The 20,000-nt window shown below is 34.3% G+C and overlaps 1 protein-coding gene across 1 annotated transcript in view; it reads right to left on the minus strand.

The window, feature by feature from the left end:
- LOC122797720 (CUB and sushi domain-containing protein 3) overlaps positions 1–20,000 on the minus strand; it is a 5,249,173-nt gene that overhangs the window by 4,880,574 nt on the left and 348,599 nt on the right. Inside the window, exon 4 of the mRNA XM_044066251.1 lies at positions 14,155–14,349. Coding sequence (XP_043922186.1) covers positions 14,155–14,349 — 195 coding nt within the window. The remainder of the gene's footprint in view (positions 1–14,154; positions 14,350–20,000) is intronic.

A 20,000-nucleotide genomic window follows, 5' to 3' on the forward strand; every position in this document is an offset into this window, starting at 1 on the left:
TTTGAGTGTAAGGTATGTAAGAAACCCACATTTTCTAACGCAGATTTACATTTTCAGAGCAACCATCCTTTAACTTAAAAAAGGTCTGTTGTAAAGGTCCAATGTATAAGAATCTTCAGAATGACCACTGACAAAGCCATTTTTTCAACATAATGTGATAAATTATCACAAATGTTTTACAAGGGGGTGCGGCCAAGATGCCAAGGAGTTAGCTGCACCTTCTTGATGCTCGGCCTGAAATTATTTTTTCTGACAACATTTTTCTATTTTAACTCAACAAACATTGAAGAATTTTTCCACAACTACATATCTTGATATTGTGAACAACTTTATCAGAAGAAATCTTAATTTTTTCAATTATTTACTGACATATTAGCTGTCAGAAATTCTATCACCAGTTACAGACTGAAACAGCTATGAGTCACTCAAAGCCTCTCTACAAGACAGCACTATGAAAAAGAAACTTCAAACAATAATCACCAGCATTCAAGAACTTTCGATAAATATGGATAATTTAGAGAAGATTATGGAAAATATGAAGAAAAAAAGCAAAAACCAAACTGATGACTTAAAGGAAATTATTACTACTCACTCTGACCAAATAGCAGCTATAGAAGAATCAATAAATGAAATAGATGGCAGGCAAATGGAAAATGACAACCAGATAAACTTTTTACTAAAGCAAAATAACCAGTTACTGGAAAAGGTGGAAGACTTAGAGTGTAAATCCATAAGAAACAACATTAGGATCAATGGAGTTCCAGAGACAATGGAAGGAAATAATGTGATTCTCTTCCTAAATGACTGGCTTCTAAAATTACTAAACCTCCCTGAAGCTTTATCTTTCGGAATCTAGAGAGCCCACAGGTGCCTGTCATATACATCTGCATCAAAAAATTCAACAGCTGTGAAATCCATCATTGTAAAATTCCTATCTACACAAGAAAAAGACTTAATACTAAGAGGTGCATGGTCAAGAAATCCAGGCCAAGTCGATGGGAAAAATATAAGATTTGACAATGATTACACTTCCACTGTGATTACAAAGAGAAAAACATGTGCCCCACTTATTAAAGACGTAAAAAAGCCAACATTAATGCCCAGATAATGTTTCCAGCCAGAATCAAAATTATCCTTTCGGATGGTCAAAAATATTCAATATTCTTGAAGAAGCATCAGCCTTCGTGAGGAAAAGCAACTTACTTGAGAAAGTAGAAGAAATGGACATTCCTTTGCTAAAAAGACAAGCTGCTAATGGTAAAATAACTACAGCTGACAAATCTAGTAAGAAACTTAAGGGGAAATAGTATAAAAGCCATCACTCTCAAAACGTATTAACAAACAATACATCTGAAAACACAGGATACAAATGGAATCATAAGGCACAAACTTTCTACTTATTTAGTAAATATATATATACTTAAACCTGCTTTCGTCTATATCACCTTTGTCTATTTCTCAATGCTGCTCTCCTTTTTTTACTTTCTTTTGTTTTTCATTCTTTTCATTTTATTTTGCATAATAATATATACAGTTGCTAAGTACTTCAATATAAACAAACTCGTTTAAATATTTACTTAAAATAAGCTGCAGTAATATAAACACCTTACAGCAAACATTTATTATGCAGGCTATTCATTACATCAATGGTAACATGATATTGCTACCCAGCACTTATTGATTCTTTTTTTCTCCTCTCTTTCCTATCCATTCACAATGTTCTATTAATCTCACAGACACAGTCAGCAAATGACAATAGCCTTCAAACAACAGCTTCACACAGTATGCAAATGATTCACACTGCTTCCATTTAAACTTATTACAAATAACACACTATACCTATCATATAAAGTTATAATAAGATTTCTACACAAAGTATACATCTGCTGGGACCATACAAATATTCTACACAGACTTTTGGCTCTATAAATTAATATAAGATAGATAGCAGAATGCTTTTATTTAATATGTTAATAGTACTAATTTTATATTAAAAATGTATATTAAATCTGAGGGAAGTGGAAGGGGAAAGAGGGCTTTACAATGTACAGATTTACTGTTCAAAAAGAAGTATTTTAAGCAGTTTACTGTATGATTTACTTAACTCTCTCTGCCTGTTTTTTTGCTATGCATGAGAACTATGCATTTTGAGCACAATCTACTTGTTTAAATTACATTTGTGCTGTATTTTGCCGCCAAAAAATCAAAAAGCTTCAAAAGAACTCTTTCTCAAGCCTAGAACACTTCCTGCTTGTTTGTAAACTGATAACATCACTGTAACAGCACAAATAGATGTGCAGAGTGACCTTTGACCTCTCAGCATGCTCAGATGATGTTTCTGAGAAGAATAAGGAAGTTAATGCCACAGAATCACTGAGAACAAAAGGACTATTAAAAAATGAAAGGATTTGCTTTAAGTAAGTGCTAACTGCTGCACATTGTTATAGAAACGTTTTTTAAAGGTAAATGATATTTTGACTTTGTTAAAATGCATATTCAGTGTTTTAATTACTTGTAACAATGCAGATATTTAAACAAGCTTTTAACTGAAGTTCACAGATAGGTTTGCAGAAAGGCTTCTATGTGTTTAGTTAATGAAAATATTTAGCATACAGAAAAAAATGTGTCCGTTTCTCTCCTTTTCTTTTTATGATAATTATTGTGCTTTCCTCAGTTTAACTGACTTATCTATATCCTCAGTTTGATGAACGTAAGATATGTATGATTTTAAAAGACCAAGGTTCTTATTTAACTACAATCTGTAAAAAAAGTACCAGCTCTCATAAATTTACAGAGAGTTACTTACCAGTATCTAGATACCTGTTTTGTTGCCTAGCTTTAATAACTAATCTTTTTGAACATAGCTTATTCTAAGATACATATGCACAGGTCAGTAATCATAAACTTTGGTATACATTTGTAGTTCATATGCATTGTTCTATCTAGGTATACATAGGTAGAGCTCTATGTGACTAACACACAAATACCCTTAAAATATGTACCTAGATATGTAAACTCTTTTTGTTGTGATCACCCTTGCACATGTATTGAGACATTTTTATTGCTGACAGCAATTTTGCAACCTGCTATATTATATTTGCATAACAGTATATAGGGGTCTGAGGTATTCAAACCTACTTTGTCTGTGTATCTATAGCATTTGCTGTTCAACTGTTGCATATTACTGTGTTGTCTGTGTCATTTATACATGCACATGTTTATAGTTGTCCCTAGCATAATATGTGCAGAAGTCAGATATTAGTAATTTCTTTATTTGTTATTACCAGGGCTTGCAGTACCTTTTCTTATTAATTTACAGGGAGAGTTACTTACAAGTTTTGGATAGCTATTGTGCTCTCTAGTTTAAATCTTAATAGCTTTTACTTAAAATTGTTGATAGATCCATGTTTTTTATTAACTCTATCTGGAAAACTTTTTAGACTCATAGCTAAACATAAGCTACCTAAAGGCATTACTATTTTCCTCCGGTAACAATACGCTATGTCTTTTGTTTTAAAATTACTCTCTGATTTGGTTGTACAAATATAATTACTTCTAATATACATAATTATCACAAATAATGTATTAACGTTAATTTCACACATTTTGATATTTCACTACTCAAATCAGTAACAATTCTAACGAGTAGCCTTTTATTTTTCTCACTTCTTATTACATTCTATACAGTTATTGTAATGGCAGTAGCACAGAACAGACACAGATTACTGTTCTTAGGATGGACGAAGGTGGTTTTGAGGAACTTCTCATTAAACCAGGAATTAAATATTCCATGTTTAGACTTGTAGTTTTAAATGTTTTACAGTTATACTCAGTGTTCATGTTATACTCATAACATAATCTTTACTATCTAACACAATCGATAGGAATGTTTTCATATAAATGTTTGTCCTTAAATGTAAATAGACTCAATAATCCTATAAAGAGAGGAATCTTAACCAAATCTTTGAAAACTAAGAAAGTAGCTATTGCATTCTTGCAAGAAACTCATATAATACAAGAAGATTTGAATAGGATGTCTTTTAATGGCTACTCTATACTTGCAGAATCTCATTTCCAGACCAAAAGAAGAGGCACCATGATATTGTGGAGGAAAACCCTACCAGTACCTAAAATAATCAACACGTATTCAGACAAAAATGTCATGTTCTGCTTAATTATTCTAGAAATACATAAAAACTAATCACATTAGCCAATACTTATTGGATACCCGGTATCAGTGCTGCAACAGCAAATACATATCTTGACTTACTTGCAATGAAATCTAAGGGAGAAATAATTTATGCAGGTGATTTAAACTGTATTCTCTCCAGAAGTGACACTACTAAATGTGATAAATTTAAGATATCTGCACCTGCTAAAAGATTGAACAACTTTATCAATAATTCAAATATAAGAGATATTTATGAAAAAATACAACCCAAATCCCTAAAATATACACATTACTCATACAGATTTGGTACACAAACTACCATCGATGAGGTATTGGTTACAGATTATTTATTCTCAAAAATTCAGGAAGTTTTCATTATCTCCAATATCCAACCACAACGCTATTTTCTTTAAAATCCACATGAAATCTAGTCATCTAGTATATTGGCAAAGAATACCAGCATGCATTGTTAAGATAACTGGGTTTAAGGAATGGTTACTGAAAGAAATCAAAATATTTCTAGACATAAATGACAATGATAGTACTTCTAATGTTATTGTTTGGGATAAGCTGAAATCTTACATTTTTGGTAAAATCAAAATCTGGTACCTAAACAAATGAAAGGAATGGGATAGTATGCTATCAAGAATACAATCAAAAATTGATGAACTAAAAATAAATCTAAATAATAAAGGCATAAACACAAATACAGAACTGAAACAATTAACCTTGATTACATGGAAATTCTTAATCACAAAGTGGCATTAAATTTAGAAAGAATCAGATTACAGTCTTACTATGTTAACCCAAAAAACATGCATAGGTTAGCTGTGAAATCAAAAAAACTTAACAAATGTTAGACATATAAGGGAAATTGTTGATGAAACTAAAAATAAAACTAAAATTGTAACAGATTTAGAAGAAATTATTGAGACTTTCAGAAAATATCACAAAATAATAACACAAATCCAAATATTAACAATGTCCCAAAAGATAACTATTTAAATGAGAACATAGGCAACAAATTATCAATAGAACAGAATACCAAACTTCTCAAACCAATAACATTAAGTGAACTAAAAGAGAGGATTCAAAGCCTTAAGAACAATAAAGCCCCAGGAATAGATGGATTAATAGGAGAAATTTATAAAGTACTCACAGATGACACATTAAAGATACTTTTACAAGCTTTTGAGGAATTCAAAAGAAAGACAAGCTCATTCCCTTCCTGGAAATATGCCATGATTTCCCCTATCCTAAAACAGAACAAAGACCCCAAAATAGTAACTTTGTATCATCCCATTTCACTATTAAATGTGGACTATAAAAATTGTACATCAATATTAGCCAACAGATTAAATCAACTGATGTGTAACATAATAGGTGATGATCAAACAGGCTTCATCCTAAATAGAAGAGTACAAGACAATGTTATCAGGCTCCTTTCCTTAGTAGATCATGCTAACAGGAAACAAAAAGAGTTATCAATTATTAGCCTAGGCTTAAACAAGGCTTTTGACTCTATAAATTGGTCCTATTTATTTAAAGTATTAGAAGTATATAACTTCTCCCCTGACTTTATCGATATAATTAACAGATTATATGTTAACTCAATATCAATCATCAAAATCGGTGCTTTTTTATCAGGTCCGCTCAACATCCTAAAAGGCACTAAACAAGGCTGCCCACTCTCCCCTTATTATCTGCCCTATCAGTAGAACCTCTAGTTAACTTCATAAGAGCAAATTCTAATATAAGGGGATTTTCTGTTAATCCAAGCTACATTTCTAAAATACAGCTTTTTACAGATGATGGCATGCTAACAATTGGAAATATAGATTCCTCTATAGATCATATATCAAAATCCCTGCAAGTTTTTGAAGAGGTTTCAGGCCTAAGCTTTAATCACACCAAAACAGAAACATTATTAATAAATAAAAAAGTGAATACTTTACTTAGAAAATACAACAATTTTAACTGGGCAAATGACACCATTAAGTACTTAGGAATATACATAAAGTCAAACTGGAATAATACTTTAAAAACAAATTAAAATACCTATAATCCACAGTTGAGGATTTTTTAAATAGATGGAATAAAATGTATTCCACGATAGAAGAAAGACTGTCATTAATAAAAATGATCATATTACTCAAAATTTTGTTCTACTTCCAAACTTTAATTGCCTCCCCATCCAAAAAGTTAATCAAGCAACTAAAGTCTATGTTAATAAATTTCCTATGGTTTCCTCAAAAGCCAAGAATCAGCCATGCTTGGCACTACAGAAGCTGGAAAGATGGGGGAATAACATTCCCAAATTTAGAACTTTATGTGGAATCAACCATACTTAATGTGATGAGCCAATGGTTAAACTCCAAATATAGTTCTAATTGGAAAAATCTCCATGTAAGTATCTTATTATCTGACATAGACACAAATATTGAAAATATGTTCTTAGAAAATAAAAAAATCTTCCTTGTTGTACAAGACCATTTCTACAATACCAGTAAGAATAAAAAAAATCTCTTTTCCCTAATTAGATATTAAATCATTTTAAAAAGATAAACAAAAATCATATGGCAAAAAGCTTAGTATTTTTAATATTTCCCATAGCATACATGAAGACATGTCTGGACTCTTTCAACTTATCTAAAATAAAAGTAATGGAAGAAAATGGTTTAGTTTTCTGGCACCAGTTTCTCTGCAATAATAATATCCACAAACCATGTTCTCTTATGACCAGGTATAACATAAAGCACAACAACTGGTTGAACATACAAATATTTAGAGAATACATAGTTAATGAATTCAAAATATGTCATATCACCAGCATAATACCTTTGCCTAAAATACTTTCTCTTCTTTGTGAAATAAACACTTTGCACTTTAATAATATTTTATCATTGCCAAGTATATATACATCTTTAAGAACCAATATGCAAATCCCAGAGGACTCCTTATGGAATTTCAGAGAGAGAATAAACAAATCCATTTTTTCAGATAGTGATAAATAATTAGTACTTAAATCAATTAGTAGCACAACGTCATCCCCCTCTTGGAAAATCTTTACTTGGAAATACATCCATAGGAGCTTTATTACCCCACATAAAATGGACTTGATATAAAAAAAAATCTTAATAGATGTTGAAGATGTGAGGAAATACTTTGTGCAGATTGGGCACACATGTTTCTTATATGTAAAATAGTAACTCCACGCTGTATAAAGTTCAGAATTTTTCATAAAAGCATTGTGGTGTGACAAGTGTGAAGTATCTGATTCATTATTACTGTTCAATATACCAATACCAACACATATGCCCAAAATAGAGGTACACCTTCTTTGGTCCTTGCTTGCAATTGCAAGAAAAATCATTACGTCAAATTGGAAGTGTAAAAAAATCCTGTCATTTACAGATTTTTTACTATTAGCTAAATTTGTATGTAATAGGGAGTTGCAAACTATTTCAGAAAGAACTACTAAGATAACACATAAGAAATTAACTTGGTTGAAGCTTGAAAAACTACTAGATAAAATGCAATCACAACAATGACATTATATCTGTTATGGACATTGTAGATAGTTATTGTTCCATGTTATGATGTTTTTAAGACATATATTGTGCATATTTATATATATTTCTTGTATTATTTTATTTCATGAAAATCAATAAAAAATGTTTAAAAAAATGTTTTACAATAGGGGCTACCCAGCTGTTTTTGAATGAAAAATCAAAGCAGAATTATTTTCCTATAAGTATATTAGATTGAATCCTATTTTGGAGCAAACTACTGTATGTGAGGTAGCCCCCCCCCCCCCCGAGTTGTTGCAGGATTTAACAGGGGGTTGGTCTTAAAATATCACTTTCTAAACTTGGAAGTACAGAAGGTTATTTTTAAATATCAATCCATATTAGTATAGATGTGAAAGTGTCCAATGTTGTGTGGGAAAGACCACTGTTTATTTTTAGGAGGAATAAGAATCTAAAAGCTTTTATTTTGAACAAGCTCCTTTAAAAAGGTATGCACTGCAAGGTATGAAGAAATGTGGTCAATGTAACCATTATTATTTTATATTGGAATGTGATGATTCATATTTATCTGGTAGAACGGTAACAATTTCTTTATTTGATGGTTGCAACTGTGTGACAATGAGTGTTGTTTATATCACAGTTTGTGATCACTGTAACACCTTTCAAGTACATCAAACAGAGAGAACCTTAAGTAGGCAACCTTATAAACATAATTATGACATCGGGAGATGCAATGAAAGAAATGCCATATATAAGTAAAAAATAGTTTGTGCTGGTTGTAGCAAGTTTCTGTTTGCAGTTACAGAAAAGGTTAACAAGAACCCAAGAGGCAGTCCATGGAACATAGTGCTAGAGTGCAAAGGAATGTTATGGCAGTAACACTTAAATGTAAAACATACACCAGGGCTTAGTGATAATATTTCTGTTTGCAGTGTACTTAAACTATACGCTATGAAATTATGAGCCTGTCTTAGGTTACATGTGAGTTTTACTTCTATATTTTTTAAGTAGCTATATATTTTTATATAATTTTATATATATATATATATATATATATATATATATATATATATATATATATATATATATCTGTTCAAACCTTTATCTTGTATGGCTTGATTATGAATTTTATATAATATATTATGTTATTATTTAAACTGAAATGTGTAGCTTTAAATATTGTATTAGGTTATTATCCAATTATAACATCTTTTGATTGATTTAACTATTTAATCTTTGTGTGTATAGTGTTGTTGTGTCTGAAAAAATCCTGTACAATTTTGAAAGGATGAAAGTGCTTAACTGTGATTAAGCATGTGATTATTTTATTACTTTATTGTATGTCCTGTATATATATATATATATATATATATATATATATATATATATATATATATATATATATATACAGAGAGAGAGAGATAGAGATGTGGTGAATATTTATAAATGGAGAGAGGGCATGTCATCATTAACCTAAACATGCTCTTTATTCAAAGACACTGGCAATATTCTATAGCCTCCAAATTCTTTTCAGATATTTATTATTTTTGTGATTCAGTGTTAAAATTGTTTGTCAGGAATAAGTATACTTGACCCTATTATTACATTGATTCTGCTGTGATAACTGCTGCGCATACGATGACATACTTAATTTTTCACACATCAGTCAATCTCTTATTTATACCTGCATATACAACAACATTCCTAGTATCGTCATCTCTTATTAAAATTTTAAACATAACACATGTCAGCTTGCAGAATTATGTGACATACATTTATTGCTGGAGTAGGTATCAGAACTTGTACGTTTTAAGTCGTGCACATTTAGAGTTTTACTGCATGCATTTCCTCATTTAAACTGTTTACACTGCTGTGACATCAAGCTAAGTACTTGCATGCTTAATACTTAAATCCTTTTGTGATTCTCATCTCATATTACAAATTACAGTGCTGCTTGGTGTGATGTATGGCATGCTTTCAGAGGATGTTTCCTTGTATTTGCATTGCGGACATTGTTAAAATTTCTGATCATATTAGTAGATTTTAATTTCATTTTTTGGTGTTATAACCTGCTTTTTCCATGTTTGTGAACAAATAGGTAATGACTTGCTCCCTGCTGATAATGCAGTCTGTAGGAATTTAACTTCTTATTCACACTGGACAGGCTTAATCACTTTATCACATAAATTATATACATTGAGCCATAAAACTGTAGCACACACATTGATGGTGCCTGGATAATACCATTCAACTGCTGCCTTCCTGTGTAAAGCAGCCTAACACGAATCATCAACCACAGGCTTTTCTTCACTATCTACTGACTGAAAGATGGTATCTGTCCTTGCAATACGTTCTTCTTCTTGGAAATTAGCCAGCATAATGCATCATTATGAATTACTTTACAAATGGTGTCATCCTCACTGAACAGGTTCATATTACTCTACAGACTGAAGCAATTCGACTTTGAACACTGTTATACAGTCATATTTTGGACATAAAATATTTGCCTCTTACTTATGTTATGTCCAGAATAGGTAGCCCATGAGTCATTCATTGATTTCTTCTTCAAACAACTGCATAACAAGAAAGTGCTCATCTTCTAAGTCTGAAAAAGGAGTCATATTTTAGTGCAGAGTAAAAAAAAAAAAAAAGACTCTGCATGATGTCCAGACATTTCAAACTTTCAAAACAGTACAGGTTTAATATGTATTGTTAAAATGTAATTGGTATATATCTTCAAACAGAGTTTCTGCCAAGGTAATTGCCTTTTTAGCTGTAGCAGACATGAAATCCCCATTTATTAATTAGTTCTTATAAAAGATTTTATTTCTACCTTTGCTGTAGCAACAGGCAAACAGGAGGTAAATCTGAATGTTCCCATTGCTACATCTCTTAGCTGATTTTGTTTTCCTCTTGTAGACCAGCTTTACTATTAATCACATATAATCTGCAGTTATTATGAGTAAAATTATGCTTGTTGTTATTGCTTCATAATTCTTTATCTCCTCAGTGAGTTCTGATACCTCACACACTAGAGATGGGTAAGCTAAGTAATGCGCTGGTGTGCTTGACTGTAGTGACAAAAAATGTGGTTTGATGGCTGGGGCCTTAGTGCTTTACATACAAATCTGGAGTAAAAGAAATACAAGGGTAATGCTGGCTTTCCCATCTTGTGGTGATGAAAATAACAGAGACTCAAGTGGAAATCAGCAAGTCTAACAGGGACAGAATTGCATCAAGGCATCATGATGTCCATGATGTCCGCAATGTCTTATCTGTCAAGCTGGCTTTGGGAATTCTTGACAAGAAGCCCATTCAGACTGGTGTCACTGATGTACTAAGTAAGGTGGAAAACCACCCAGGTAGGTGAAAATGAGAAACAAATGGTTTAGAATAGATTGCCCACACTACAGATTGTCAGAAAAATGAACAATCGCACTACCAAATTTTTTATCAGGGAACATATGCAACACAGAAACACACCGCAATACATCAAACTCAGCCCCCCTAACTAAATATACCAACTCCAGGATCACACTGCAGTGGGATAAGGGGCAAGTTTCCCCATGCTGGCCAAATGCATATGTTCCCTGTTTAAAAAAAAAATCAGTAGTATAAACATTTAGTGTATTCAAAGTTTGGTGTTGTTGTCTCGGAAAATTTAGTTTCAGGTAAGTGGTCTTTCGATAATTAGAAGTAGACCCGTGAGCATACATATCTGGAAAAACATTTAACTTAATGCTTCATTAACAGGTTGCCTTCTATCTTGCTTCAGCCAAACTCTTATTTATCGAATATGATAAATAATAATGAATAAGAATGATAAAAACATAGTTGTTCTAAGGCAATGGCATATGAATTTTGCCCAGGGTAAATAGTCAGTTTTAGAGGTCTGAACTGTCTCCCTTTGTATGTATCAGGAATAGGCAATATATCAAATGATATCAAACCAGTACTAATTGATTTTTGAGGAATGTAACGTTAAAGTAGCTAACATTTAAGTGGTGCATGTTCCTGCATGTGGCACAATGGGTAATGAAAACATACTAGTTCTCCATAGCTCTGGGAAAAGTTACTCACTGTTACTAAAATCTACTACAATAACAATGGTTTTTACAGATAACATTCTGTTCATCTCCATATATGTTATCTGATTTGAAGCTCTGAGATTTTAATATTGAGATGTGCAAACACAAACTGAAATATTCAGATTTTATAGCAGAAATGTAAATGAAGTGTAGTCCTATCAGGATTTTAATTTTAAATATATTTCATAAAAGTCAATAGCCCACAGCAGTCATTTGGAGTTTAATTTGTTATTATTACTTGTTATTAAATAATATCACTGAAGTAATGCATACTTGCATAGGGAATGGAAAATACTAATTCATGATGCCTCCCCAAATTTGTTCATCACATGAAAATCTCATATTTTTTTGTAATACAAAGAAGCAGAACTCTTATCTCCTTTGGTGCTAACAATATAATGTATTGTTTTAGATCATTTTTTATCACTTGGAACAGTTTGTTCTTGTGATTGCTTAGCAGTTTTCTAAGATAGTAAGCAAAGAACATGTCTATACTACCACTGTATATCATTGAAATTTGAGTTAGGGCATCTGATTAAGCATCAGACAGAGAAAAAGGTAAATCTCTAGTTTGTCAAAAAGACAACTCACACTGATATTGTGTCATAAAATAGTCTGCATTTCTCTTTCAAAAGCATAGCCATTTCAAACAATTATTTAAAGTATCAGCTGAGTGACAGAGCTGTCCCTATAGAAACTGAATTTCCATTAGCTAGTCATAGATTATTCTTTCCTTTGTGATGCCTGATTTTCAAATTATTTTGTTAAAGAAGAGAGACCTGAACATTTAGACTTCAAAACAGATGCGTTCTATGCCTGTATCCTAGCAGTAATAGGTTACATATAAGAACACACTGGATATCTTATCCCTACAACAAGGACTGAAGATTCACCTGAACTGCTTGGGCTTAATTCTCTGGGTATAGAAAACAAAGGCTTACTCCTCTGGGAACAGAGAAAGCTCCAAACACAAACACTAGAATGACTGACGAAAATGAGTGGAGATTGCTACAGCATGTAGAACTACTTGTGAAATTCTGCATGTCACTTTTCCCTTCAGATATGTTTTTACTTATGTTTGTAAAGTCATTTAGTACAACATATAAGCCATATTTCTCCTTCTGGCGTGTGCAATTTTTCTGTTCATGACAGCAATCCTGAATGACTGTTTTTATGACACTGTGTGTATTTGTGCATATAGTGTGAAGAAGCTCCTGAATTTTTGGAATCAGGAACTTTGCAGTTTTATTAAAGGTGCAGAGTCATTCTTTAGCGGTGTCATAATGATAAAACATATTATGGTAGTGCTGATTTATTTATTTACTGATTTATCAAGGAAGAGTCTCAGCTTCTATTGAAGCTCATGACATGTTTTTTCACTGGCACTATTACAAACACAAGAAACACCAAAAGCCTTTTTATTTTGCTTATTGTGTCATAAGCCATTGATATTGCATTCGGAAAAGAAAGGTAATTAAAAGTTTACTATAAACATATTTTAATTTAAAGCATAAACTTACTTATTACATCTATGGTGACACATGCATTTCTAAATATTAAACCTACTGTGAATTTGTAAAGTATAATAATTATCATTGTTGAAAACGTTTTTAAATACTGACTGTCATGTCAGAGATAACTAAAAACAATAGCAACTTGTTCCATTTCAAGGTGTATCCAAGACATTACTTTTGATATATAGGCGTATATAAACCTTGGACATTACTGCTAATAAGAGTTATGAGATCTCTTACTTCTCAGAAGTCATATGAGAGTAATCACAGCCTTCTGTTAGGTATAGCATTCTCTTCTTCATAATGAGTAAAAGCTAATGATGATCTACAAAAAAAAAACTGATCCTACTGTAATACATACTGGACTGTGATATTTTTCACTAAACGTACACAAGAGTTATTAGTAATGAAGGTTTTCCATTCTTGTGAAACACAGAAGGCAAAATTAGGCAAACTGAAGTACTAGGCCCCAAATTCAGGTTTGCAGTCAACAAACAGTAAAGACAAATACACATAATTTTGTATCGGTTAAGTGTTTTCTCTAAGTAATGACAATGTTGGAGGCAATTACAATCTGTAGTGGGGGTGCAGTCATTTCCCTTACTGAGGTTGTGGGGGACTTAAACCACCTTGCAAAAACAGACAAACAAACAAATAAATAAATAAATATAAGGTGGATTTTCATCATGAGCCACCAGGCTGTAATTCTGTGCATTCTTGTAGGAATACTCTCCAATGTTTTGGAAACCATCTTGCTATATAGTATTAATAATGGATTTCAATGGAATATTTTCTCTTATTTGATTTTTGTATATCATTTTTTCATAGACTAGTACAAGTATTTTACTTACCTCTGCAAATGGGAACAGGAAAATCCCAAGCAGCCATGTTTCCTGAGTGAGCAACACAAGTAAGCTGTGAGTGTCCATCAAGTATATATCCAGTAACACAGCTGTAACGTATTTTGTCTCCAACTTCAAAACGGTTCCCATACAGAATACCCTTAGGAGGAACACCAGGATTCCCACAGGAACTGCTTTTTAGTTCTGTAAAGAAAATATTTTTTTAGTCAGATCTAAGTCGGTGCTATGGAGACTTGTATATATACATAATGCTTTTCATACATGGAAGGGATTCAAGTTCAATAATAATGTATTCCTACTGTCAAAGTACATTGTGAGTTGTTTAAAATTTTTCCTTCTGTAAAGGATGCAATTTCTTATCATCTGGGTGGCTGGGCCTTCATATTCCATCTTGGTAAGAATTATATGCTAGTTCGTCATATAATAATATTCTAATCCATGTTTTAGGTCAAAGTGCATATTCTAAGTTTGTTTGAACAATTATATAATACAGCCATATGAGTAAGCACTAAAGGATTACAGAGAAGCAAAACAAGTCTGATTACATACATCATCATTTTGCAGTCATCATCACCTTTGACCCTTGAACAGTATATAAAAAAAAAACCACCAATCAAAAATATATAAGCTTATCAGGGTGTTATAAGTGCTTGTTCTGAAGATGTATATCTAACTCAAGAGATCAATGTGAAGCCCTTTTATTTTAATAACTGAAAAGAAATCAAATACACCTGCAATCAAGTGAAAAGGATACTTGGCACAGCAAGGATAGCTGAAAGTGTTGTATCTCTTTTGTCCTGGTTCCCTTCAATAAACAAATCACACCAAATGACATTTGACGACCTTTATTAAACTTCCATACACATGATTGTTAACCAATAGTTATTAATTTCCACCAAACATGACACAGGTGATAATAACATCCATGGAAAGAAAACATAAAGCAAATAAACATAAGGGCAGCATAACCACTCACCCTTCATAAGCAGCATCCCCAACTTGCTCACTTATCCTTACACTTACAAGGCAGTGTTACACTGCTCACCTTCAATTTATTGCATTACACCTCCAACCAAATAAGCAGCTCTGCTTGGTTATTTACTTATCAAGAAGCAGAACCATTTACTTTCCTTCCCAACTAATTGAATTGAACCAACACCAGAGGTGGGACAGAAGAGGGCAAGCCTGCCCCTCTTCTCCACCATACCCAACTGAAATAACCACAATCCCCACTAATAAAAAAGGGAAGTGAGGGAGGGTAACAAGTTCACACCAAAATGTGACTACTATCTCACTTACACTTGCCTAAAACACTTTAAGCTCCTCCCTACACTTACCTTATTTCCTCTCAAACATCCCTTCATCCCAATTAAGCCTATCCTCTCCTTATCCCCTTAATTCCTGCTACTCTATTTATCTAACCCCACTTGAAGCTGTCCCAGAACAAAATGGTCTGTTCCAAACCTCATTTGTCCTGGTCCTTTTCAATAAACTCATCACACCGAATGACATTTGACGACCTTCATTAAACTTCCATAAACATGATTGTTAACCAATAGTTATTAATTTCCACCAAAACATGACACAGGTGATAATAACATCCATGGAAAGAAAACATAAAACAAAAAACCATAAGTGCAGCATAACCACTCACCCTTGATAAGCTGCCTCCCCCACTTGCTCACTTATATTCACACTTACAAGGCAGCGTTACCCCGCTCACCTTCAATTTATTGCATTACACCTACAACCAAATAAGCATCTCTGCTTGGTTATTTACTTATCAAACAGAGGAACTGTTCACTTTTCTTCCAAAGTAATTGAATTGAACCAAAACCAGAGGGGGAACAGAAGAAAGGCTGCACCTTTTCTCCGCCCACCAGCCTGACCAGACTATTCCCCATCTCTTTGACAAAATTCCACCAATCTAACCACCATTAAGGCATTAGGCCAAACATCATTTGGTGTACTCCATCCTTTCTAACCAAGCTGGATCTGAATCATCACCTCCTAAAACTCTATCACATATTAGTGAAAATAGCCAGATACCTAAACAGCTGAAAACAAACATCTAATACCTCTTCTATACTATTGTAGTAACCATAGCTTCCTAACCTAGCATCACCAAATGACTATGATCTAAATCCTTACCTCACAACCAATGAAAGCCTCACAAAGATTCCAAGGGCATTACCAGTCAACTGGGCAACCAAATCTTAGCCTACTGCCACTAAATACCATGCAAAGGCAATTGCATACCATCAAGCCACATTGAACCCCATTTCCCACCCAATGAATACAATGTTAAGTTTGGTACTATTCGATGTATCCAATCATGCCTAACCAAACTGTATCCAAACCATCACCTCTCAACTCCCCATCACATAAATAACAAAATGAATCTGTTACCTAAACAGTTCAAAGCAAACCAGTGATCCCTCTCCAATGGTAAAGTTACAACCCTAAACACATAACCTAGAATACCCAAACTCGTTTAGCTAATTACCATACCATAAAACTTTGCAATAGCACTGTGGTGATTACCAACCAACTAGACAACCAGACACAGAACCCACTGCCACTTGATACCAAGTCGAAGCAATTGACAACATCTCATCAGATTGCAGCCCCATTAAACTGCCCAATGAATGTAAAGCCCACATGAAATCTCTTTTAACATTCCATTTAATAGCCCTTAAAACCACTATCATAGCCTTTAGCAGTACAACCCCAAATGCACCACAAACAGTAAACCAAACACAACGTACCACCAAAAACTTGAAACTGCACAAAGCCACTATGTAAAACAAGAACAGTGACATACCATCATCATCCAAGATGTGGTAAATTAACCCAACCCTGTCTATCTTGAAACTGCAGGAACTCAAGACTAAATTCTCCTACCCAAGCATCCCACCTAGATCACAAACCTGAACCAACTTACTCAATGCCACTCATCAATCACCTATCCCTAATGGCTGCAACCCTATATGACACATACCAAAGAAGCCCCCGCTACCAATAATCCAGTATGAAATTCAATCCTGATGCTCCCAGTACAAGATCAAACAAAACAAGACATTAATATGTGGCTGAAGGGAAGAAAAAAACAAAACAACAAATAAACAATTCCATGTTCAGCTGCACTGCTGGAAAACCATAGCCTTTCATACTGCTCCATCGGATGATGCATTCCTCAGCATCATCTCTCACCTGATGAGTCCACATTCCTTCAGCCCACCAAATATTGCCCACTCTGCATTGTCCCCATCTGTGACCTCAGTGTGATCTGTCAAAGAAAAGAGGGTAAATACTCCACACACACATAATCCACACTCTAGGGACCTTAACCTAATCTCAACAATAAACAGGATTTGTTGGAGGGACACATTCGTGTCCCAGAGACTCCCCCTGCTCTGGAATAAGATCCCCATATATGTGAGGCAGAACTCCTCATTAGCGTTCTTCAAGAGGAATCTTGATGAGAGGATGGGGAACAGGAAATGCACTCCGGGAATCACTTCTGTGGCCCTGCTCGACAGAGGCACAGGTAACTAAATCACATGGGAGGCGCAAGCCGAAACATTTTGGCTAGGCTTAATTATGCCCTAGGGTCAATAGCCTAGTACCAACCTATGTACCTATGAACTGCTTAATGATATTACACGCCACCAAGGACATCTCTCTCATAAAGTCTCCTGCAACTGGTATAGCCAGAAAAGCATTTACAACCACCCCATCAAATCCATCCCCTTCCAAATCCACTTAATTCAGGCCCCTGACTACTTACACCTGCAAAGGAAAAGACACTGTAAATTGTCTGCACATGCAAATCAACTTAATGACATTAGACAATGAGCAGTGCACCTCACTTATGGACTGCCCCCAATCCGCTGCCCTACCTCCCCTAACCCCAACCTGACATCACCTTACTTGTAATTACCTAAATACCATTCCCCCCCCCCCTTGCTTCCCCTTCTCTCCTTTGTCTGCCCATACTGACACCAGAGGAGAGAGAGAATGGTGCTCTTGTAAGGTATTCTGCACCCCAAGGAATCACAGAGCCCGCAACCCCCCACATGATTGTTAGTGCCTTACCGATCATGCCCCAGCCTTTCTCAACACCATAATAAAAAAAACAAAGCCTTCTCAGTTATAAACACCCACTCAGAAATAAATATAACCACAGATTTGCAATTGCGCTAGCATACCCTACAGCTGATGGGGAAGGGGGAGCAAGAACCTGAAAACAGGAACAGACTCAAATCTTATGTTTTAAACTAAAGTTACTAGGATATTATGAAGTCACAAAACTGAAATGACATTTACTACTATTCAGATTACTTCAATCCTCAGTAATTCCCCAGAAATTACATATTTTTTGAAGGACCAACCAGCATTTCCTATGAACTCCCACATTCTACGACCATGGTGTAAATGAGAAAATGAAAGCACACAACATTAACATTAACACTTCACCAAATCTTCCCCAACCACCCAACTTGGACACAAGAATCTTAGCACATCACTGCAGTATACATGCACAATACGTTTCTGTGCTTATGCCCCCCTTCCAATTTGGCCCATCAGTTGACTCAACGAACCAAAAGGTATTCCCCTCCTCAAATGCTAAATACCCATGAAAATGTTTTTTTAATCTTGCCAAAATAGGGACGGATTCTAAATACTGTTCTTATAAACTTAGAAAGTTGCTAAAGTAACAAGATCTGTGTTAACATATATTTTCTAAGGGATTTGACGTCTGAAACTTACATGTACGTCATTATTCAGTGACTCCACTCATCAGCTCATCCCTGTGGTATGAGAAGACCACAACTTTTATGAGGAATAGCCCAAAATATGAGGCAAAATCTGAACCATTGAGAGGTATGACCACCACAAATCTTCCTACAACTTAACCTGGCATGCTGACTAAATCATTTGCATTGGCATGAGTTACCCAAAGAATCCGTAGTTCGCAGCTCTACTGTCTGCCATTATTCATACAAAAATGTTTTTTTTTCTTTTTATAATCTGCGACATGCCACACCAATTCCACCAAATGTTGTACACTGAAGTGACACTTTCTCTTACAGTGTGCCCTGCAGGGAGGCACAGATAACACTGCATCCCAGAGTTATCTGCCACATCATTTTTTTTTTCATAATAACTCGAAGATGCCCAACTGAATCAAGGCATCTAAGCAGAAGCCAAAATGTCCATACCACAGCAGGTCAGTCCTCTCACCTACCTGACCCTCCCCCTTCAAAGATTTGACTTTTTTTTCCCCTTCCCTTCTCACGTAAACTGCCTCATCAACAACCGCACGACTTGCATACCAGTGCGGATATGAAGATTTACCTTGTCAAGTGTTTACATTGTCAGCCAATCTGTCTCAGGAATCAAACCACAAAACCTTTTGCTATGAGGCAGCAATTAACCGCTAAACCATCTGTAATGAAACACACATCAGAGAACACAATTAAATGCTGGAATGCACAAGCAAAACAAAGCTCCCCACCAGATAAACACTGAAAATTATATTTACACCCTTAACATGGCTGGAATACCAGCTTATGCTTCCCCTGTAATTGTTTGAAGAGCACGTAGTCTGCAGCTCAATTGCCTGTCATAATGTTTAAACCTTGATCAAAAGAAGGCACCCTGTCAATGTGTATCCCTGCACCAGCTGAAGTCTAAAATTGAAAAGACTGCTATTCATGTCTCATCAATACATATAACAAATAATTAAAATACATGAAATAACTCTTGTCCCGTAATAGTTATTATTGTCCTCATGAAAAATAATAGTTGAGAGATATGATGGCCCCACT

This window comes from Protopterus annectens, chromosome 3.part1 (genome assembly GCF_019279795.1).
Source record: "Protopterus annectens isolate FY-2018-M chromosome 3.part1, PAN1.0, whole genome shotgun sequence".
NCBI classification, from domain to species: Eukaryota; Metazoa; Chordata; order Ceratodontiformes; family Protopteridae; genus Protopterus; species Protopterus annectens.